The sequence below is a fragment of the Stomoxys calcitrans genome, chromosome 2, assembly GCF_963082655.1.
Source record: "Stomoxys calcitrans chromosome 2, idStoCalc2.1, whole genome shotgun sequence".
Classification (NCBI taxonomy): domain Eukaryota; kingdom Metazoa; phylum Arthropoda; class Insecta; order Diptera; family Muscidae; genus Stomoxys; species Stomoxys calcitrans.
In genome coordinates this window covers 236,377,475-236,402,358 of record NC_081553.1, presented here as the reverse complement: position 1 = coordinate 236,402,358, position 24,884 = coordinate 236,377,475, and the positions used below count along the sequence as shown (strand labels likewise).

The 24,884-nt window shown below is 38.8% G+C and overlaps 2 protein-coding genes across 3 annotated transcripts in view; one reads left to right on the top strand and one right to left on the bottom strand.

Moving 5' to 3' along the window:
- The window catches only part of LOC106081570 (tricarboxylate transport protein, mitochondrial), a 124,350-nt gene that overhangs the window by 90,572 nt on the left and 8,894 nt on the right, over nucleotides 1-24,884 (bottom strand). The gene's annotated exons all lie outside the window — the stretch shown is intronic.
- On the top strand, nucleotides 1,839-23,838 carry LOC106081566 (serine proteinase stubble). The gene is made up of 9 exons (XM_013243590.2): nucleotides 1,839-2,046; nucleotides 18,890-19,743; nucleotides 19,816-20,054; nucleotides 20,133-20,485; nucleotides 21,882-22,293; nucleotides 22,382-22,571; nucleotides 22,654-22,951; nucleotides 23,015-23,164; nucleotides 23,251-23,838. Exons 2-9 carry the CDS (start codon nucleotides 18,911-18,913, stop codon nucleotides 23,383-23,385), a joined length of 2,610 nt encoding a protein of 869 aa, XP_013099044.2. The 5' UTR covers nucleotides 1,839-2,046; nucleotides 18,890-18,910; the 3' UTR covers nucleotides 23,386-23,838.

Below are 24,884 nucleotides of genomic sequence, written 5' to 3'. Positions count from 1 at the left end.
ACATATCGTCTATTATTTATTTACTACTAATTAATTAGAGAAGGAGGGTGTATACCTAACTATCACTTTATTAAAGTTTTTCTTTGTTTTTTATATTTCACCTAATTCGCAATCGATGTCTTCTAATTTGAATTTATTTTCTATATGTAATGCTTGTGTCTTGAGTCTTTTTGGGCATGGGAAATATTGAATGCCGAATGAATGAATGTTTGCTTGTATTGTTGAATGGTGCCACCTTTTCCCACTGCCATTCCATCTAACTGTCCATAGAAAACTGTAAATCGAAAATTCATAATAGCAACCAAATTTGTTTTATTTGATTTGTGACCACTTAAAGCGTTAGAAATGGGCCCTTGTTTAGAGCAGCCGATTAATTTGGGATGAGCAACGATTTGCATAACTTATAACTGGGACATGTGACACCTACCTACCTACCTACCCATCTACCCGAATAACAAACCACACACATTTATTAGCAGATTAACCCCGAACACGTTTAAGAGAGTTTACGCAAAAAAAAAGAAACAAAACAAACCAAATAGAAAAGAAACAAAGCTGCTACAATGATGCCCATCTTTTTTAGAGGGCTCTAATGATTTTCGCCCCAAGTGGTGGTTGTTATCATCGTTTTTACTTTAGATTTTAATTATTAAAAACAGTACTTTTTTATTAACAATAATAATAAAAAAAATATAACTTTTACTTTATTCTCTGTGTGTGTGTGCTTTTAGGTCTTCTCCGAATGTGGAATGTTTGGCAGCTGTTAATGAATGAATCAAGACTTTTTTCCGCTGTGAGCCTGTAAAAGCCCAAAGGGCATGTGCCGCTACTTACTGTTGACTGCTACAGCTGTCTGCGGCTCTGTGTGTAACCAAAAGACTGATTAACAGTTAAAAAGTATTAAAACTACAACAACTGCAACGAAACGAGAAACACAAATAACAAGCAGCCCCCTAAGTGAGTGAATTACAAAAATCCTCAAAATATAAAAATTAAAAAAAAAAACATAAAACGTGCAATAAATGATTTTATTTCTGTTTGTATTCAGTTGTAAATGAGCAAAAACTAAACGCCAAAGATTTCGGTTTAAAAAAAGTGAACAAAAAAAATAATAAAATTAACAACGACCAAATAAGTAAAAAAAGAAGTAAATTGAAAGAAAGGAGAAAATTTGATAAAGAAAAAAAATATGAATTATGGCGTACCAAATCTGTGCCCCTTTTATGGTTGGCGCATATGTCTCTGTGTAAGTGAACAGTTTTTGTGAAACAATTAACAACAACGACAACAACAGCAACAAAATACAATAATAAGTAACAACACTTAAAGTAATTAAAATGAAAACATTTCGTGGCTTTCCGAGTGCAACGGATAAAACCATTTTTCGATCCATAGAAACGCCAACACCAACACCAACAACTATAAGAAATTATTGCAACGACAACGCTATTCGCACATAGACACGCTGCTCGAACGTTGTGGTGGCTGAAATAACTCAAGTGTGAGAGATATACCAAAAGCAGCAACAACAATCACACAGAGAAATTGCATTCCTCGCATACAAACACAAGTGCATGTAAACGGCCATGCTGCAGGCTATGTGAATTTGTTGGCCTCCGTGTATTGGTGTCGGAATGAAATCGGCCACAGATCACAGCTAAGATCACATTATGATGGCATTTTCACATTCATTGTCAATTATTTGAAGTTTACTTATCAACCGTCCAACCAACCAACCAACCACCATACATCCATCCCTGCAACCAACAAGACACCGCTAGAGAGATATTTGAGTTCAACTCGATAAACGCCAAATAACGATACACAACGAGACCAGATCAGATCAGACCAGACCAGACCGACCGACCGACCGACAAGGACAACAGCTTTCACAGCACACCACATCTAGCGACTGCGGCCATAACGGTGCAGCGAGCGCTGTGTGCATCTTCAGCATTCGTAGCATCCATGACTTAATGAGATTGCAGACTAGCTATCGTGTTGCAAACGCACAACGGTGACATCAACAAAAGTGGCAACAAATTGGTGAGTCAACTAAAGTCTGAACTTCCTGGTTTTGTTTTTCTTTTTTTTTTCTTCTTCCCACCACCCTCCTCTCTGGCGAGCTTCTTTTTAATGTTGTTGTTGTTGATGTTGTTTAATGTTATAGTGTCTGCTTGTGCCTAAGAAAATTGTTCAATTTGACGAAAAACTGCAACATTAAGCAAAGCCATCAAGCAGAATAATTACAAAACAACATGTACTCAATGGTACCTCAATGGTACCTCATACCAAGCCACACACGACACGACACAACACAACACTCAGTCACTCACTCACTCACTTATTTTATGAGCAGATGTGTAATATGACATAAGACAATTAACCAAACCACCAAGCACCACCACAAACACCCAACGTTGTCCCCCCCCCCCTCTCCCCTAGGCTCTTGGTAGACGACATAGTAATCGGGAAAACCGTTAAAACTCTACGGAATAGGCATAAGAAATGTTGAGGGGGAAGAGGGTCCACAGCAGAATGTTATCTGCGACAGCATTGCATACGTTTAATGCAATTCATCACATTAATTTGTTATTGTTTTGTTGTTGTTTCTAGCTTCTACACAGCAGCGCCACCATACTAAAAATGTTAAATTAACATTTTGTTTTGTTGGTTGGCATGGTGTGGCATCACAAATAGCGCAGACTCTCAACATAATTGTTGACTAGTTATTTTCCAATTATTGCATTTAGGAGCATTTCTTTATTTATTTTTGTTTTTTAATTGATCTTCAACACCAAAAAAAAAAAAAGAAAATATATTATTTTTAATTAAATCAATTATTTTTTATTTAATAATTAAATAATTTAAAGTTAATGTTAAGTCATGTTGATTTCTTTGATTCGAATCTTTGTTTCTTGCATACTTTTTTAGTGCTGTTCATTGCCATGGCCTTTAGGATAGAATTATAAACATTTTCATAAAAATTATGTCTTTACATTGACATTTGGTCTAAATATTTTTTTTTATATTTTTAAGAAAAATTTTGGTTTTTGGAAAAAGTTTAAAATTGGTTAAATTTTTTATACATTCAAAACAATGAAAACACGTAAGGTGGTGGTCAAACTTAAAATTTCATTATGACATTTTCAATTCGATTTAAGTTTATAGTCACAAATTACCATATGAAGTGTAAGTCCGACAAACGGGCCGTTAGGTTAGGTTCGGTTGAAAAGATGGTGCGGATGTTAATCCGCCCCAGGCCACTATGGACATACACCTAAGCCAGTAATGGGCTTTTTGTGTTACAGACGGGACGTTAAAGAAGAACAATATGGTACTGATGGTAGTTTTCCTTAAAATCTTTTCTCTAAAAAAAATTTGAGGTTTGAGGAAATTTCATTAATATTTTCTGTTTATAGAGAATTTCATTGAAACTCGGCCTTAATGTTTGCAAAATTTCGTTCTCTTAAGAAAATTGTTTCTTAAAGAAATATTCTTAAAAGTTTATGGCTACTGAATAAGCCACAAAAATAGGGATATTCAGCTGTTAGTCGCTCGAAACATATCTGTTCGACTGTCGAATATGAGTTTATATTTAGTCACCTTAATTGACTAATTGCGCTTCTAGAAAGCCTTAGGAGAGTAGCGGGGGCCCTGACACGTCTCCCAATGTCTACATGATATTCGTCATTTACTCCTAAAATTGTATATTCGTTTGGAGGATTTGGGGTGAGGTGTTCCCCCCTTGGTACTTGGTTCGAAACTTGTGTTTTTGGGTTACTATCAATGTAATGCAAATTTGCCATAAATATTCCATTAAGAAACAGGGGGAACTTGTCACATATCAATGAGTGCTGTCCGATTCAAGTTTAAGCTCAATGATAAAGGGACATTCTTTTTATAGCAGAGTCCGAACGGAGTGCCCAGTGCGACACCTGTTTGGGGAGAAGTTTACTATCAATGTACAATCAAAAATTTCATCGCTGATGTAATCTTGGATATATCCCAAAAGATGGGGTTACTTTGCCTTCGGTTAGGGTTATTTATAAAGGGCCCAAAGATGTTTGTCCTTAGAATTCTTTTGAGGGTTTGTTTGTATTGAAAGAGAAATGAACCCATCATAAAAAAATTATCCTTTCCCTAATAGGCAAACAGAACTTTAGATTTTTGAAACCTTTGTGCGAGACAAAAAGTACCTTTTTAGTACCATTTCAAAAGAAGACATCCAACTGCTACTCTAAGTAATCGTCGATTATCAATAAAATATCTTCTCAATGTAAACATTTTTGTCAGCCTACACTGTTTACGGCGTGCCTCCCGTTCAATGACATGTTTTGCGCTAAATGTATTCGGTCTTGAAATAATTCATACAATCGGATATTGTCCGGCTGTAGACCATAGGCTACAAATATGCTTACATTGAGAACTCACATAGAGTAGCAGTTGGACAAGTGTGTTTTGTTGTAATTCTTGGATGTCTTCATTTAGTAGAAATATATGAAGCGGAGTAATTTTCTTTCTTGCTGCGCTACAAATGAAAATACTCTTAAGAGCATAGTTTCAACCCAAAGGGTGATTTTTTATCTATTGTCTCTTTGGCAACAATGGTTTAAATAGCTCACGCACGTTTCGTGTTTTGGTTTACTGTCAAACATCTTCAGTTTGGTCTATTATTCAATCATGAATCGTCTAACAAAGGAACAACGCTTGCAAATGATTGAATTTTATTATCAAAATGCGTGCTCTGTTAAGAAAGTTCATCGCCCGCTTCTTCCATTTTATGGTCAGTTTAATCGACCCACTGACTAAATTTCGTACCAAATTTACATAGTTAAACATTAAACCACCAAGGCACTTACGTAGAGCGAAAACTGAAGAAAATATCGCAGCGGAATCGGCCAGTGTTAATGATAACCATCAATTATCGATTCGTCGCCGATCGCAGCAATTGGGCCTCTGTTACTCAACAAAGTGGAAATTTTTGCGGAAGGATTTAGGTGAGAAGCCTTTCAAAATACAGCTGGTGCAAGAATTGAAGCCGAACGGGCAAACGCAACGCAGTATTTTTGGTGAATGGGTGCCTGGAAAGTTGGCCGAAGATCCACTTTTTTATCGAAAAATTGTGTTCAGCGACGAAGCTCATTTTTCTCTCAATGGGTACGTAAATAACCAGAATTGTCGGTTTTGGAGTGAAAATAGCCATAAGCACTGATAAAGCTATCAATGTACACAGAAAAAGTCGCAGTTTGGTGCGGTTTATGGGCTGATGGCATCATTGGATCGTACTTCTTCAAACATATTTCGCAACGCAACTGTGAATGGTGAGAGCTATCGTGAGATAATATCCAACTTTATTTTGCTCAAAATGCAAGAGCTTGACTTACATGACATATGGTTTCAATGTTGACGGTGTCACATGCCACACAGCACGCGTAACAATGGTCTTTAGACTATTTTTTGTGGGGTAATGTTTATGTCTATACAGACAAGCTCGCGTCAATTGACGCATTGAAAGACAACATTGACGCGTTTATTCGTGAGACACCAGCCGAAATATTGGAAAGGGAATAGCAAAATTGGACTAAGCGGATGGATCATTTGAGGCGCAGTCACGGTCATGAAATAATCTTCAAACATTAAATTATATGGACCATACTTTCGATTCAAATAAAGATTTTATGCATTCATGCATGCATTCTAATAACAGCATGAGATTTGACTTTTAGTTGACCAATACACGAACCACATTTTCTTTTCTGGAATGAATTGGTTACCCTTCCCAACTATATTCAAATATGTTGTCTAGCCCTTGTGTTCATCGGGAGCTCCACATTGTGGGAGAGTTAAAGGGAAAAACCTTTAAGAATCAATTTCACAATAAATTCTTGTTTTATCGATTTTTTTTCACTAAAACAATATTGGTATGATGAATTTTGCAAATACTTCTTTAATTGAAAATATTTGAGTAGCATTTCATTAAATTTATTAACCTCGATAAATTTAACGGCTGATGTTTTACTTTTTATTCCAGTCATGAAAACTGGGTCAAAATGTGTTGCACATTTGTTTTTGTGTGTGTGTTTTTTTTCTTGGTTGAGACACAGCACGTTCCAACCAGATGTGTCATTTCTTGAGAGTGTGAGCAATTTAAATGCCATAAAAAGCATTTTATTGCCGATTTATTTGCTCAACATTGTATGTGGGGTTCGTTCGTACATGCCCCACAACTGAATGAATGCTCTGCTATTTGGATAATTTAGCTCTGCCTGTGTCAATGCTCATGCATTGGTACGCATGCGTGACTTGTTTGTGTCACTTTAAAACCCACCCTCCCCTCAACTAAATTATGCAATAGCTGCGTCTGTATGTGTGCCTTCCACAATTGCATACATTCGAATGAGAATCGTGAGCTGAAAATTTGTAGGTCTAAATGAAAATGAGTTTTTATGTAATATTAAGTTGCTTGTAAGTGCAAACACACACATGCACACATACACACGCACACGGCAAGCTGATTGGATTATAATTGTTCTGATGAAACACTTAAGATGGTGTTAATTGACAACAACTGGCCGAAATCGAAATAGTCGTAAGCATTTAATCTCATTTACTCCTCTAAAAGAGTTTTAAGAGCATTTAGATACGCCCTCGTGACCTCCCCCCCCCCCCCCCCCCCACCTGACGAGCGTTTTTAGATGAAATTCCATAAGCGTGTTTCGTAGGTAACCCAATTCCTAAGCTAAGACTCGGTGGGAATGTCTTGGATTAGTTTAGTCTAAGCTTGTGTTTTTCTTTTTGTTTTCCGTCTTTCGTTTCTTTGGTAGAAAACTGAAGAAAACAACCAGACGCACGGACGCAATGTGAAATACGTTTTCCGTTTTGTGCGGTGTCTAATTTCAGATGTTATCAGGTCAAGTGTTAAAGTGAATGTTAACATAAAATATGAAGTAATGCAGCTGGACTTGGTGGGATATTTTGAGAGAAGAAATTATTTATGGGCCGAGTGTGAGTACAAGTTGTTGGTTGGTCGTACCAGTACATACGAATAAAGACATTCTGCGCCCTGAAAGGGGATGGCAGCTTAAGATTTATGCGTCTTGTCCGTTGTGGCTAGCTTTCAAATGAAACGAAAGAATCGAGCAAAAGAATTGCTCTATGCACGTTCGTGTCTTAAGTCTTTTGTTCTGTTGTCATTTCTCCTTTTGGCAGCAGAATGTGCTTGTTCGCACATTTTAAGTAAATGTGAAAAACAAACAAAAACAACAACAACAGAATTTAAATACAAACGTTAACACCAGCGTTGCTGTTTTAGTCTAATTATTTTTGCATTTGGTTAAATAATTCCATTGCTGAACGGTTACACGCAAAAAAAAGTGGCATTTCTTTAAAACCAAGTGTAAAACCAAGTAGGGAATATAAAATTGAAAATACACCAACACCATGGGTATCGTATATTTTTTTAGAATATTAAGTTTATCCATTTATGGAACGCATATGAACTTTACTGTTTCAAGCTCAAGTAAAATTCTGTAAAAGTTACCTAATCTATGAAACAGCCATGCCTCTGCATAACTTTTATCACAAATCGTTTATATATCAGTATACATAGTTAGAACACAAGTACTGCCCAAATGTTAATGTTACGACCGCAGCCACAAACAGATTTCGCATGTAAATATTTTCAGTTGTTGCAAGCGGCAAGTCTGGTTTAAAATGCCACCTCCAGCAGAAACTCAACTATGGTGCTAACATCCCATCTTAATATGTTCTACCACTTATTGATAGCTCCACACAGTTGGCAAAAAGCATTCGGATTTGTTTGGAAAGAAATAAACGTTGATACTTTTTTACCAAATTGTTGCGGAAAATGATTGGTGACTGTGGTTAACACTGCCTGGAAACTGGCGATTTTTGCAAGTTGTTTTGCAAAAATTAAATTTTGCGCAATTAATAAAGATCTTCGCAAAATGATTGTTTTCGGCAAATACAAGCGAATAAAAAAAAAAACATTCGATTTGCCACAGATCTCTGTTCGCACGCTTAGTTATTGGTCATTGTTGAACGGCTTTAGCATGGCCCCGTGGCATGAGCGGCCAACAAAGCGGACCATACAATAGCAGCAGCAGATATGGTAGCGACAGCACAACGACAAATGGCCAGTCGTTTAAGTTGTTGTTGTTGCTGCTGCTGTTGCAGCCGCATGGACAGGCAACCAGAAAACATAATTCACATCTCTGTTATCGAACAAATAAGGAGCAACATAAGCCCATAAATGGAAAATGTCCGCATCTAAAAGGTTTTGATAAGCAGGAGAAAACAAAGCGCATTAACGCGTGGTCGATTGGAAAAAGTTTCAAATGTACAAACAACAAAAATAACCCATCCCATGCACAATGAATGGTCACGGCCATTATGGCCATGTATTGTTGCCATCGATTATTTCCATCATTTTGACGATGATGTCGATAATAATGATGCGAAGCATTCACTGTCGTACTTACACTCATACAAATACTCGTTACTTGGTTACATGCCAGCGTACGTGAATGGCGTCATGAGTACTTTGTTAAGTGAATTCCGACATGACACCGATTTTCGCCTAATGGCCATGGGAAAAAGAGCCCCCTATAAATCCCCAATTTAAATGACGCTTAACACATAAGAAATCCCCTCCTCTCGATATGTTTAAACGTCAGTATTTGACAGATGGAAGTGCAATTCATGTTAAGGCGTTTGCGTTTCATGTGGTTCGCCACTGCTCTTTCCGCCACAAATGCTCTCTATGGACAAGGGCCGGTGTTAATGGGCAATGCATGATACGATTATCGATGGTTTTGGATCTTTATCATCGTAATGTGTGTGCCAATCGAAATTGGGTAGTGAGAAAATTAGGATTTTTTTTATCGGCAATATCAAATAAGAAACATATTCACGCCTCTCATAATATTTGCTAAAGGCTAATATTTCATAATTTGTTTCTTGTTACTGATCGAGGCGAAGAAAGTGAAAGGATTGTTGAAGTATGATTGACAATATTTTCTCTAGGGGGTTAGATCCTTTAAAGAAATGGTTATGTTTTGAGGGGAACAAACTTTCACAGGCGAAAATTGAACTACTTATGTTGTAGGAAATTGCAATTTGAGCAAAATATATTACATGTCATTTTCCCAAACTTGCGAGAAGCAGACCACAATAAGAAAATCGAAGAAAGTTCCAGTCGAACGGGTACTATAGCGAGCTTAAGTCAACATACCTTGGGTCTACGGTCACTGTCTGACCATAGTGTTGCACTGATCTGGCTCCACAAGCGTAGTGTTTAAAATTGAAATCGAAAGATGAATGTTATTACAATGCGAACAAAATTTGTCAACCGTTTGTGGGACCTAAAGTTATTTAGGTGCTAAATCCTGTGTCTTCTGGCATGTTTTGCTATGCAACAAATAAAAGCGTGCTAAGTTGGCCGGCCGAATTTTATAAATATACCCTCCACCAAGTATCGCATTTGTAAAGTTCTTTGTCAGGTATCTCATTATAGGTACATCAAGTTCTCTGCCCGGCATCTCTTTATAGGCAAACAGAGGATATGGGCTTAAGAAGTAAAATCAGGAGATGGATTAATATGGGAGCTATACGAGGTTATGAACCGATTTAGAACATAATTAGCAAAGTTGTTAGAAGCCATAACAAAACACCTCACACAAAATTTTAGCCAAATCGGATAAGAATTGCGCCGTCTAGAGGCTCAAGAAGTCAATATCCATTAGGTTGTGAACCGATTTAGGACATAATAAACAAAGTTATTGAAAGTCATAACAAAACACCTCACACAAAATTTTAGCCAAATCGGATAAGAATTGCGCCCTCTAGAGGCTCAAGAAGTCAAGATCCATGATCGGTTTATGTGGCAGCTATATCAAGTTATCGACCAAATTTGACCATACTCAGCACAGCTATTGGAAGTTATAACAAAACACCTCATACAAAATTTCAGCAAAATCGGATATGAATTGCGTCCTCTAGAGGCTTAAGAAGTAAGGATCCAAGATCGGTTTATATGGCAGCTGTACCAAAACATGGACCTATATGACCTATTTACAATTCGAACTGACCTACAAAAATAGGAAATATTTGTGCAAAAAGTCAAGCGCCCAACTTTACTCCTTCGAAAGTTAGCGGACATGGCTAGATCGACTTAAAATGTCATGGCGATCAACAATATATGTACTTTGTAGGGTCTTAGACCAATATTTTGATGTGTTACAAACGGAATGGCGATGTTACTATACCTCCATCCATATCACGCCCTAAGTTGATTCATGTCTGGTATTGTGTTCCCAAGTAAGTGTCGGTGTCTGGTTGCCGCGAAAGCCAGGAAATGACATGGGAAACACTCCAACCTCTCATCATCTATTCCACACATCTACACATGTTTTGCAAAAGTGAGGTTGTAGTTCTATGTGTCCTGTTATGATACCGAAAGCTATACTGACCTGCTTGGTTTCAGTAATAGCCTCGTGTTCTCGCAATCCGGATCTCCCCATAGGATTTTCTTCATCCTACCGACCGTTTCGCTATTCCATTCGTGGACCACACCCTAAACTCGGACTGTGTCGACCCGAAAGCCTTCGGTCTAACCACACTGAAAAAAAAGTTGTTCCAAAACTTAAGATTTTTCCTTATTCCTAGGATTTTAGCAATGAAAACGAGCCAAAGAACCAAAAACTTTAAAATAAAGATGCTTTCTTTAAATTGATGTTTCTGTTTACTAACACATATGACCATCCGTTTCAAATTTTGATCTGTGATTGATTCTTATTTTGTTTCATAGATGACTGTCCAATTATTATTTTTGAAAAATTCTATTTAAACTGAGCATCTTAAACAAAAAATAGACGGACAGCTTTTGATTTAGCTAGAAAAAAAATTGCAAGCCGAACGGTATACTTTACAGTGGGTCTAGCTCTTTTCCTTCGTTGCGTCGCAAACAACGGACAAATGGACAAAGCTATAATACCCTATTCCACAGTTGTGGTGTAGGCTATAATAAAGGTAGAGTTTCTTTTAAAATAAGTTCGTTTCTTAAGTCTTTTGTTTCCTTTGCGACGGCACCCAGTAATGTTGATCTATAAAATCGTTCTGGATATGTCCGTCCAATGCATGCTATTTTCGAGGCCGATGTGTATGTGACACAATTTTCTACGTGTATAACTGTTTTGACCACAAATTAAGCACTTTTTCCTCTGCCTATAGAAAGAAATCGTTTGAAGCGAAAGGGCTTTGTTACAAGATAAATAAATTTAGGCTCAGCCAACTCCTCTGAACTTCGACTCCGGAAATATTGCATGGCTTCAACTCCGAATCCAGAGCCGACTTCAAGCACTTATATTTTTTTAAATATCTTGACAAAATTTTTAAAAAAAAATATTTTTTATGTCTTGAGCTTTGTATTATTACAAAAAAAAAATAGTTTCCTTAATATTTGAGCTCAATCCCTCTTTTCAAACTAACCTCCCTCTTTTCAACCTAACCTAATATTTTATGACCATTTAGCGAAGAAAAGTGAATTTTAATGACATTGACACCTGCACCGCACCTGCTTTCAAAAGTAGTAGGCTTATCGCATTTAATTTATTTTTTAATATAGAAACCATCAAATGCAACGGTTTCCAGATATCTCACTCCTTTTTTGAGCTATAAAGATTGCCAACCTCAACAATCCAATTATCCCCAAAGCATGACCTAATATGACGGGAAGCAATTTTATTAACAAGTGTCATTCGTCTTCTTTAACGCCGATCCAAATTTCATTAGATTACCTTTTTCCCAACTCGAGCTAGAATTTTTCTAAGACAGTTCTATTCTTGGATGCTTTTCTACCCATTCGTCATTAATGGGTTAAGTCGGTTTACCCATATTCGTCCATTCGTTCGACGGATGCCGAAATCACGATAGCTTTCGAAGGAATGGGGCTATCCGCATGAAACTTTTCATAGATTCTTCTTATTGATATAGGTCGTTGGCCGTTATAATTGAGCCATTTGGTCCCGGAGTGAGCTTATTCACAAAACGGATGCAAGTTTTTAATATATTTTTATACCCTACACCACTACTGTCGTACAAAGAAGAAAGATAGACCCTTTAATAAGCATACCAACCGACTCAGAATCACTCAATGTCCGTCTGTCTGTCTGTCTGTCCGTCTGTCTGTCCGTGCAGATCGAACTATATTTGGATTAAGCTGCCTTATATACCGATCTAGGGCCTGTAGAAGGCCTATTTATTGCTCGATTTTACTGAGTTCTTGCCCAGTGAGTTGTGTTAGGCGTCGTTGCCTAGTTTGGTTTCATACATTATGCATTTTTCACTAGATTTATACGAAATGTGTTTTATTTTTATATTCGAGGTGATGGGAATCCAAAGTTCGGCGCGCCCGAACTTAATGCATTTTTACTTTTTTTTTCTTATGATAAAAAAAAACAGTCATGTCTCGCCTTAGAACATTCACATGTAACATCTTCCGGGTGCCCTAAGGAAAAGCAGTTATAAAATCTACGGAAGCTTCACACTCTGCTATCTTTAGTCTGGCATCGAGAGCTCTCACAGATTAACAGTAAAATTACTGGTATTAGAACATTTATTAGTATTAGCCAATAGCAACCACATTTCCGCCAAGCTTTCGTTCTGTGGTTTAGATAAGAAAATCAGAGAAGTTGATGGTTGTTGCAACCACCAAGCCACATATCCACACAGCCACCAACAAAAGCATTAGTCTCGTACATGGTACATTGAAGGTCTTCTTGAAATTTTCTCCAGTACCTCACAAGTGAACAAAATTCTCAAATCATTTTCCGCATAAAACAACAGCGGCCACAATAGTTGGAGGATTCCTTACAACCGAAGGCAAAGACAACAAGAACACTGGCAAATCATAATTAACATTTTTGGCATATTCACCGAGTGTTGGTACATTTATGAGCGTGGTGAATGTATGCTCGTATATTGGCCCCGCTCAAGTGATTATAGACCACCATTTCTCCCCCTATATTGGGATACTCCTTCTTCTTATGGCCGTCACTTTGAGCACTCGATTGAAATACAACTTGGCGAGTGCCCTTAGCAGTTAGAATCCATAATGATGGTCATTAGCGAAGCATTACAACACACCGAGTTCAACAGCAACAAGAATCAGAAAGAAAGACAACAAGACCAACAACAACTACAGTAGCTAGAACTATAACAACACAACCTGCTACTTCAGCGCCGCTGAGAAAATAAAAACTAACTGGCAGACGGAGTCATATTTCCACACAGCAATACAAATAAAACACACTCTCACACACACACACACACACACACACCTGCAACCATAAGTGTTAGCTGGCTATATTTTGACGTATATCGCCCAGATACAAGATGGGAATGTTCGCAACAAAACAATTATGCTGACGGTTAAACTGTAATTACAAGTGTTGGTTTAACAAACGGCCTACAACCAACAGTAACAATGTAGAAATCTGCAGAAAGCACAAACAAAGCGGATACTTAATCCATACTGGCAAGCTTACATTATGCGGTCATTGAATTATAACCCACAAAAAGTCGAAATTTTAATTGATCAATTTTCAAAATTAAATTATTTCGGTTGCTGGTTAATGAAACGAAAATTATTTCTATTTTTGTTGGCATGACATTGCATATCATAGCAATTGAAGAAATTTTAACAAGCTCAATTAGAGACATAGCAAAGAAAAAACGTAAAATTCTAAGACAATCAAGCCATGCCGGTCTGTTCGTCTGACTGTGGTTATCATGCTACATGCATCTTTAAAAATGAAGCTATCAAGCTCAAACTTGGTACAGATCAGTTGTTGTTGTTGTTGTTGTAGCAGTGTGTGGTACACTGAGGCGGCAGCCCTTGCCGATGAAGGAATTCATCGGGTCAATCCGGTACATACAACCGGCTGCCATGAGATTACATAACAGTATTTCGTCCAGGTTAAGTTTAAAGAAAGTCTATATTGCCATATAAACCGATCTTCCGATGAGACTTCTTGAGCTCAAAAAGGTATTTTTGATATGATGTCGCTTAAAATGTGGAATATTGATAAGATCGTACCATATTTGCATATTGCTGTCATTGCCCGTTTTAAGGTCATGGACGCATACCACATTTTCACACATTTGGTACAGTGAGTTGTGCCAGTTCCTTCGGTATCCGCGATTAGTATAGTCCAGATCGCACCGTATTTGGACATAGCTGTCTAATAAACCAATCATTTATTAGATTATTTATTTATTTGGATATTTCGTTTAAATTGTATTTTGTTTTGTTTGCCTTGCCACATATCAACAAATTGAGACCAGTGACAGTGACCGGTCTTGATTGGACCATAATTTAATATAGCTGCAAGGCGTTACCGTAAGGATTTTTTGAAAAGGTTCAAAAAAAGGATTTTTTGTTTTGAAAAAGGGTCCCAAAATGGCTTTTTTCGAAGCAAGGTCAAAGCTTTTTTTAGTTTTATCTTCTTGTTTGACCCATCCATACAGAATTTGAGGGCCACCGTAGCTCAGGGTTAAAATCCCGGCGAGAACATCAAAAAATTTTCAGCGGTGGTTATGCTTCTCTCCGTGACTTAAAATTCAGTTATTTGACAGAACGAATGAAGTTTTTTTTTTTGAAGTAAACATAGTAATAAGACGATATGATTGCCTACCATTCTTTTCTTGTCCAGTTTTAAATCGGAACAAATCATTGTTTTTGATTCGAAAATAGCAAATGATGCGTACACCCATGCGTGTGTCTCAACAACGACTGAATAATGCTTGCGTAAAGAAAGTTTTAGGTTTTTTGCAAGTTCGCATACTGCGAGAAGATCCGGGAAATTCTTTTTAGGGGTAATTTCGGTTGGTCAACATTTCTTGGCACTAAATCAAGTGTGATATCTCATTTAAAGCCTGTTTTCAATAATTCAAGCAGATTCTTTTCCAATTGATCGCTGTCACCGGGCAATTCACCTGTGCTTAAGTCTCCATAAAATCAGCTGTTATCGATAAATTGGCGAACGAATTGATTACGAACATGCCAGTAGATTTGACGGTGTAAACACAGAAGAATTAAACAAAAAATAAAAAAGGGTACAAAAGGGTATTGATTAAAAAGGATCCAAAAAGGGTCAAATTGACCCCTTAGGATTACACCGGTAATGCTGTAGCTGTATTGAGACCAATTTTCGGAGTAAAGTTTTGGATTCATAAAGGGACCATTCTTTATCGCATTTCGACAACATTGGATACAATTAATCAAGAAAGGCGTTCATCCAATTATTGTCTTAGAAGTAAAAATTTCTTGACATTGTAGTGGGTGGAAAAAATATTGCCCGAAAATCCATTTCACATACGAACTGTAGGGGCGAAAAATTCAATTCTCTTGGAAACGCATGGCACGGTTATTTAGCCCATACACATTCATTTGTTAGAAAAGATGAACGTGATGGGAGGCTTCCATTTCTGATGGATTTAATTCTAGAGCACGTTCGGAAATACATATGATCCAATGTTATAAAGCGGTAGACTTTTACCCCTTTCACAAATTTTGGATTTATTCATGTGTTGATCTCAATATTTTGCTGGAAATAGTTTTTTTTTTTAAATAAAGTTTGGTTCTTAAGTCTTTTGTTATTATAAACCCATTTTATTCTTTTCACTTATTTTTTCAATCCCTTGTCAACATTTCGAGGGAGGCCACCGTGGCGCAGAGGTTGGCATGTCCGCCTATGACCCTGAACCATCAGGATGTCCGATACCATCAGGAAAAATTTTCAGCGGTGGTTTTCCCCTCCTAATGCTGACAACACTTGTGAGGTACTATGCCATGTAAAACTTCTCTCCAAAGAGGTGTCGCACTACGGCACGCCGTTCGGACTCGGCTATAAAAAGGAGGCCCCCTAACATTGAGCTTCAACTTGAATCGGACTGCACTCATTGATATGTGAAAAGTTTGCCCCTGTTCCTTAGTGGAATGTTCTTGGGCAAAATTTGCATTTGTTAATATTTCGATATAGCGATTTCCGATGCTATATTACCCATCGTCGTAACTTTCAAAAAAGATTTAACCATATCCGGCCGTCAATTTGATATATGATGAAATTGGGTACAGAAGTCGTATTTGTCCCTTTTGTAAGAGCGAAGATGTCATAATTTTTTTTTTTTTTAATTTTTGGCAATGATTAAAGTCACAATTGATTTATTTGGCAATGATTAGAGCTACAATGGATTTGCTTAACTTGAGTTGTACAATTTAGAAAGTCTGCATAAAATATCTGTGAAGTTCGTTTCTTAAGTCTTTCGTTTTAGATGTTTTTTTTTTACCAACGAATTGAGGACTTTTATTTTGATTTAGTAATTTTAAATATGTATTTAAGCTTGCAGGCGGTATGAAATAACCCACCTACTATAAATGTTTATATTAACCCATTAACGCCTGACCCTCGATTCCCTTGTCCGATTTTTTTTTATGAAAATTTAATTTTTTTCATTATTTTGAGTATTTTCATTGAGGTAGTGATTCTTTAGACACTTGGATATTGTCGGGTCATAGTAATTTGGAAAAAAAATATTTTGAATAAAATTAAAAAAAAAAAAATTATATCCCAAGATATTATGTTTTTAGAACAAAAAAATAATTTTCTAAATATTTTATGACCCTTTAAGGAAGAAAAGCGGATTTTAAAGACTTTGACATAAAATCGCACCTGCTGTCAAAAGTAGTAGGGTTTTACTTAGAAACTATCAATTGCAACGAGACACTAAAAAGGCTCCTAGCAAACTCACTCCTAATAATTTTGAGAAAATGTTTTGCTTGATTTTTTGTTTTCTTTTTTTTTAATATAAAAAATTGCTGACTTTCGACAAGCCCATTTTCCCTTTAAACATTACCACATATAACGGGAATTTTTTTTAACAAATTTCAATCGTTCACTTTACTCTAATCTGAATTTAATTAGAATACCTCTTTCCTAACTCGAGCTAGAATTTTTCTTATACAGTTCTATTCTTGAGTATTTTTCTACCCATTTATCGTTAATGGGTTAACGTCTTAAAGCCAGTTTGTTTCTTAAGTCTTTTGTTTTTTCTTCTAATTATTACCGTTTTTCGCCCCAATGTGCTAATTGCAATGAACATTCCATTAGGGAACAGTGTTAAACTTCTCTAATATCAAAGAGTGCTGTCTAAATCAAGTTTAAGCTCAATGATAAGGGACCTCCTTTTTATAGCCGAGTCCTAACGGCGCGCGCAGCACATCACCCCTTTAGGAAGAAGTTTTTACATGACTTCTATGCATGGCATAGTACCTCACATATGTCGCTAGCATTAGGAGAGGAAAACCAATGCCGAAAAAAACTTTTTCTGATGCTCTTGCTAGGATTGGAACCCAGACGTTTAGCATCATAGGCGGACATGCTAACCTCTGAACTAGGACGGCCTTTCTATGTTCGTCCCAAAATCAATTATAAAGAGCAACCACCCATCAGATAACATATTTTGCCATTTCTGGGCAAAATAATAATATTTTTAGTTTTCAAAAACCATACCGTATTTGGTGGTCAACTCATTTTTGACACTGATTGTATGCGGTTAAACGCCTTAAATAGATAAATGAAGACATTTATGCATGATTGATGATGTTTCTTGGAAACGATTTGTAATCTTCACAGTATAATGGAATACTTGGGGCACCTGTTGTGAGTTTGAAATCCAATATGACATAGAGTTGAATGAAAACCTTCCCCCTGTACTAGTTGTGGATGTTTTGGTAGTATCCCAATTGACCTACATACTGGCCCTGTTAATAAGCCAAAGGCATATTTTGCTGAATTGGTATTTTCCTAAATAAGGGCAAAGAAGAGCGCGAGGAGACATGTACATTTTTTATATCTGTCAACGTTGGCGAAAGCAATTTTTGTGTGTGCGATTTTGTTTTTTTTTTGAAAGTTCATCTCATTCCTCTTAACAAATGCCTAGGGAATACAAATCACTTTCTCTGTAAATGATTTTTTGTAACTTTGCAGTATTTTAGGTTGAATTTTCGAAGACGGCCATGTTTAGTGTCTACTTATTGAATGTAGCTCCTGTGTGAAGTCTCTATGGCCTCTCCCAGTGTGAGAGATGGGGATTTTGAATTTTTCTCAAAGGTCGCCGATCGGATTTGTGTTAAATCGCGTTATGATCGGATCCAAAGTGAAATGTTGCAATTAAGCCACCACATTACATGTTTGTTGTTTGTTATTGAATAACGTTGACTCAGCCAAGTGCAACAGCATCCAGTGCCACACTAACACTTTATCCATTAGGACGAAGATACCAGGCGAGGGGCGGTGGGGGAAATTGCCAAAGATGAGATACATTAATGGTGGCCGCAACTGCACGAGAAATGACTTGATTGCGGTCGTCATTACATTGCCGCGCGGATAAGTCTCGGTGCTGTGGTGATGTGTGGTGGCACATAACCCATGTCCATGATTGTAGTGTGAGTGCTCTTCGGTGGGTATGGCTGTTGTATGGTGGCAATGATGATGCTGTAGTTACGGGCTGAATGGCTGGCTGGCTGGCTGGCTGCAAGCAGTAGTCGGTGGTAACATCAATTACAAATATGAGCTATTGAACCAATAAACTATGGACTCACGCAATAGTTTCGTGAATCTGTTGCATTCTGTGTGTGTTGGTGTGCATGAGTGCACAAAAGAATGTCGGCTATGAAGTTAACAACTATCGAAATTCTTTTTTTAGCAGCGAGTTGAAAAATATTTTTTCTTTACCTAGACTTTGTTGGAGTTTATTTCAATGTTTGTTTGTTTGTTTTTTCCTTGTTGTTGGGGTTTCGTTTCAGATACCAACACACTCGTGGAAGATGAGGAGGAATCGCTATAGTCGACAATGGCTAGTCAATCAACATGAGGAGAATGTCAAAGGCCAAAAATGTGTCCTTTACAAAGACGGCAGGAATACAGTACCCTGTCCCAATGTCGATGCCCATACCCAAGTCCATGACCCTTACCACCACCACCAAGGGGCGGGGAGGCTGGCGTTAATGCAGCTGGCAGGCAGGACAGAAGACAGCCAAAGTCATGGCAAAAAGTGTGCAACGTCACAATTCCGCATGGCGGAAAGATCGCGAGATCGTCTTTACCAAATACTAGAAGTATTATTAGCAGTAGTATTAGTCAATTTTCTAGTATGTAGGCTAACCCACTTGCCCATGGCCCTGGCTGCATTCGGAAGCTTCCAGCCGGAAAGCGGCTATCGCAGCCACCCCAACGCCGAAACAAGTTTTGACGAAAGCGGGACACCTTTTGTGGACTCCGAGGAGGAGGAGGAGTCATACTATCGCCAAGCGCACAGTATAGGCGGATCGGCTTTCGGCTACAATGGCCTACAGTTGCAGCATAACCTGGACGACAGCCTGCTGCGAAGTCAGAATTTTAAGATCAGTCCCAAACCCTGTTCGATTGGCCGCATTGAGGGCACCTGCATGTTTGTGTGGGAGTGCATAAAGTCGGAGGGGCGCCATGTGGGCATGTGTGTCGACTCCTTTATGTTTGGCTCGTGTTGTGCCCACAACTACACAGAAAACATAGTGCTGCCCAATACCTTCTCGTATACCAGGCCCACTAAACCCATTGGCATGGGTAGCATGAATCATCGGCCACGACCACCCCAACATCCTCACAAACCAAGTATACTGTGAGTTGCAAGAGTTAAAGGAATAATTTTGTCCCCCCCTCTATCGTTTTATTTTCTTCTTTGCCTTTGTAGGGGAATGACCACCATAGAGAGGCCACATGGAGCAGGAACTTTGGTTATACGGCCTTCGGGTCCCCATCATCAGGGTCCATTGGTTAAACCCAAGCCCCCATATAGCAGCACGCCCGCCGCTTCTTCAACTCATAGCAGCACCACCACCTCAACCACAGATAATCCCTCGTTGTTATGGACCTCGAACACCTTGGTTGACGATCTGCAATTCTCTGCCAGCATACCATCAGCTACCACAGGTAAAAAACACACACACTCACACACACATCCACTTATACGAACTACACTACGTTTCTTTATTCAATGTATTCCCCCAGTGAACCATCAACAACAACATTGGCATTTGACAACGGAGCCCAACTTCATCACCAAACCCAGGCCCCCTGCTTGGGAAAAGCCAGGAACTTTCAGACCGAAGCCGCCCAAACCCAGCAAGAAACCAACAACACCTGTGGACTGGCATACCACACAGACCCAATTGACATATGTGTCGCCCTCGTTTAGTACACATTCCACCCGGAAACCCACCACCGGTCCACCCACTCAATACTCTACTTCCACGCCATGGAAGTCTTCGACAACCACCACAACGAGTGCATTGACAACAACAACAACAACGACAGCTGAAACAACGACCAAGCGGACATCAACAACAACAACAAGGCCTCAGGTAAATGTGTCTGTCTACTGTCTTTACCCTTCTGCACATGCATACGTGCCTCCCAAGAGCTCCCACGAAGGCCCAAACATGCCTTACGTTGTTCACGTTGGCGCAACGCGTCGGGGGGATAATGAATCTGAAGCCTTGGGGGACATTTTATTGTTTGAAAATACCTGATGAAAGATTTGCTTGTTTTGGGTGTGGCATCGCCAGATGACCAATGCCAATCTCCCTCACTCGCTGTCGGCGAGTATGGCAGACAACGGACAACGGCTTGTAGGGCCAAGGCAGACACACTCACACACACACACGCATACGCCCGAACAGAAGACACTGTCCTTTGTTATGTCAGTTGGGCATTCATCGTTGCACATTTCTATGGCTGTCCATAGAGTGAGTGGCCGTCTTGAAGACCGTGTCAGCACCGATACTTTCGATTCAAATTGAAGGCAGACAGGCACGTAGACCCATCCATATATGAGTCATTCCATGGCAAACAAAACAGCAAATGTGATGTTTCAATTGATAATAGCCCACCGCAAGCCACTTGTTTTATGGACAACAAAAGAAAGAACCATCCACTGTCCACGCACTTGCCGGAAAGGACCATTGTGCATACAAATTTTAACCACCGGCAATGGATTGTCAAGCACAATTTCATATCTCATATTGAAATTTTGAATATAGTTTCCGAAATTTTGAAATTTGAAATTTTGCTTGAATACTTCCTATTAGTGTAGGTCGGTTGGGATTGTAAATGGGCCATATCGGTTCATGTTTTGATATGGCTCCCATATAAACCGATCTCCCGATAATATTTTTTTGGGCCTCTAGAGGGCGCATTTGTTATCCAATTTGGCTAAAATGTTATACTGTGACGTGTTCAATGGCATTTAACAGTCCGAATCGATCCGAAGCCTGGTATAGCTCCTATATAAACCGAAATCCCGATAATACTTCTTGAGCCTCTAGAGGGCGAATATCGAATTAATCGCGAAAACGCATTTATGATATAAACACAGAGCTAACGAAGCTCGACACCCTGTTTACAAGATGTTCTTCATTTGTGGCAGGCATCTTTCTATTCGGAAATAGTGTCAATTGTTGCGAACGCCAGACAACGGCGTTCAAATCACATTTGTGTATTATTTTCTCCTTCTATTACGATGGACTTGCCCATATGAGGGAGGACGATTTAATGCCAGCAGTCCAGCTGGCAAATTGATTCTTTGCATGGTCGAGTAGATTTACACACTCGCATACAGTTCCCCAATTGCAGGGCGGGAGTCATTAGACGACGTCATTATGTTTGAACAGCCTCAATGCTGATTTATGGTTCCCCTTTCTTTTTGTTTTGTTTTTTATGTTCTCATTTTGGATTTTTTGCATATTTCTTGTGGCACAGGTTGTGGCACAAAGTAGCAGACCGACATCCGTGCCTGGGCCCAGTACGAACTATGTAAAGCCAACATTGGGCAGTAGTGCAGGAACAGCGACGGCTGCGTCTACATCATCGTCCAGGCCCCCAACGAGCTCAACGACATCGAAGAGGCCGACGACGACAACGGCAGCAATGGCGTCGGCAGGTGTATTGCCCACGAAAACCACACACAGACCCATCTCGTCTTCACAGCCATACACAAGTACGGTGATGGCTACCACCACTCTGCCAGTTGCAGCGTCCGCAATATCTTCACCATCCACATTGAACACACTGGCCTCCAACAACCTGAGCGTCATTGAATCGAATGAAATTGGCGATAACTCGGACGATAGTGGAAGCGCCACAATAAAAACCGTGTCGGCCGCTCGCAGTGGTAAGTTGGCTATGGTTTTGTTGCTTACCTTCTTTTTGTTCATTGTCTATTGGTGACCCCCTGGTCTTGGCCATCTCATTTGTTGCAGAATGTGGATTGCCTGTTTTAACTCGACCGGAAACACGCATAGTCGGCGGTAAGAGCGCCGCCTTTGGTCGTTGGCCTTGGCAGGTCTCTGTGCGACGTACCTCTTTCTTTGGTTTCTCCAGCACACACCGTTGTGGCGGTGCCCTGATCAATGAGAATTGGATTGCCACAGCCGGCCACTGTGTCGATGAGTAAGTAGCATTGCATGAAACCGTTTTCTTTTTTCACATACACTCAGACATGCTGACAAACACACGCCTTCTCTATCTGCAGTCTTTTGATCTCGCAAATACGCATTCGAGTGGGCGAATACGACTTCGCGCATGTCCAAGAACAGTTGCCCTACATCGAGCGGGGAGTTTCCAAAAAGGTGGTCCACCCCCAATATAACTTTTTTACCTACGAGTATGACTTGGCTTTGGTCAAGATGGAACAGCCTTTGGAATTCGCTCCCCATGTTAGCCCCATATGTTTGCCACAAACCGAAAGCTTGCTGATAGGAATGAATGCCACAGTAACAGGTTGGGGTCGTCTAAGTGAGGGTGGCACATTGCCATCGGTTCTGCAGGAGGTGGGTGCGAAGCAGAATATTTGTCTCCTCCAAAATTCACACTTGCCTCTTTTTGTCCCATAGGTCTCAGTGCCCATTGTAAGCAATGATAATTGCAAGAGCATGTTCTTGAGGGCAGGCAGGCAAGAGTTCATACCCGAGATATTCCTATGTGCCGGTTATGAAAATGGAGGCCAGGACTCCTGCCAAGGAGATTCTGGAGGACCTCTGCAGGTGAGCATTACTTTCGTTTTTAAACTCGACATACACGTATATGTTTTTATTTAACTCCATGGCTTTCTTTACCCTCCGCCCTTCAGGTGAAATCCCAAAATGGTCACTATTTCTTGGCTGGCATCATTTCCTGGGGCATAGGTTGTGCCGAGGCCAATTTGCCAGGGGTCTGCACGCGAATTTCAAAGTTTGTGCCTTGGATCATGGAAAATGTGACGTGATCACGTGGCACTAGAGCCGCCAATTCGTCCATTCCTAGCAATAAGGCCCACTGTAAATAGTTACTTTACGATAAATTGTTAACACTTTGTTTTTGTAGTTGTATGCAAGTCTTTGAATTACTTTTAAATGTTTAACATTAATTTATGTGATCTAATTTATTTTATATTTATGTATCTATGTATGTATGTATGTATGTATTTATCTATCTGTCATAAGTTGTAGTTAGCCTCAATTGCCTACCTTCGATTCTTGTTTGTATATCTCAATCCGCCCACGCCCCCATTCACCCATTTTATTGGTGCACGCATTCGTGTTCCAAATGTATCCCCGTCAAACCCGCCCTGTAAATATGTACTAAAAAAAGAAAACAAGTCATGTGTATTTTTATAAAAATTTATGATAAATAATTAAAGAAAATAAATCTGAAAAAAACTATTGTCTTGCCCAAAGAATTGAATTGAGTGCATCAAGTTTGAGTGGGACAGCAAGTAGGTCAGATGACCAATTCTTAGCGCAAATGACCAATTCTTAGCGACTCATTATTAAGTAAGTAACTACATAGGTGAAGTTCTGATATTTTATTGCTATCTATTGGAATGATTGTGGGAAAATTGATAACATTTACGTTAAAGTCCCACTACTCAGAAAAATAAATAAAAATCGATGTCAATCACGGAATTAATTGATCCAATTAATTTATTTTATTCAAACTGCTTCAATCACGAAATTGATAATTAAAAAAGTGCTTGAAAAATGTTTCAATTTAAAAAATATCATATTCTATTAAAAAAATGATTGAAATGTTTGAAAGTTTCAATAAATTTTTTAAATGATCCAATTTTCAAAACATTTCGGATATCAGGTAGGGGTGCTCTCTGGTTGTTATTGTCGTTAAAGGGTGTTGTGCACTGAGGCAGCAACCTTGGCCGATGAAGAGCTCCAGCAGTTTAGTCCGGCACATAGAACCAGCTGCCATGGTAATGCTATAAATTTGTCGAAATGTGGGAAGTATGGGTCTTTGAAAACGGCTTCCGTTTATATTGTAGGGAACAAAAAAGGCATTAATTGGATTTACTTAAGTAGTATATTTGAAAATTTTTTAAGATTCGATTAAAAAAATTATTGAATCAATTAATTTTTTAATTGAAAATTACAAAAAAAAATTTTTCAGATTAAATTAAACAAGTAAAAGCGTACTAAGTTTGGCCGGGCCGAATCTTGTATACCCTCCATGGATCGCATTTGTCGAGTTCTTTTTACTGAATCTCTTTTTAGACAAACAAAGGATAAAAGAAAATAATTGCTATGCTATTGGAGCTATATCAGGTTATGGTCCAATTCGGACCATAATCGAATGTTGAATGTTGGAGACCATAGTAGAAGTCATTGTGTAAAATTTACGGCAATTGGAATAAGAATTGCGTCCTTTGTGAGCTGTATCAGGTTATAGACCGATTCAGACCTATTTCAGCCAAATCGCATAAAAATTGCGCCGTCT

Excerpts from the sequence above, each read along its gene's own strand:
- LOC106081566 (XM_013243590.2), top strand. The coding sequence starts at position 18,911 with ATGAGGAGGAATCGCTATAGTCGACAATGGCTAGTCAATCAACATGAG. Across the intron at positions 22,294-22,381 it reads CGTGTCGGCCGCTCGCAGTG|AATGTGGATTGCCTGTTTTA; the intron begins GTAAGTTGGCTA and ends CATTTGTTGCAG. Across the intron at positions 22,572-22,653 it reads GCCGGCCACTGTGTCGATGA|TCTTTTGATCTCGCAAATAC; the intron begins GTAAGTAGCATT and ends CTCTATCTGCAG.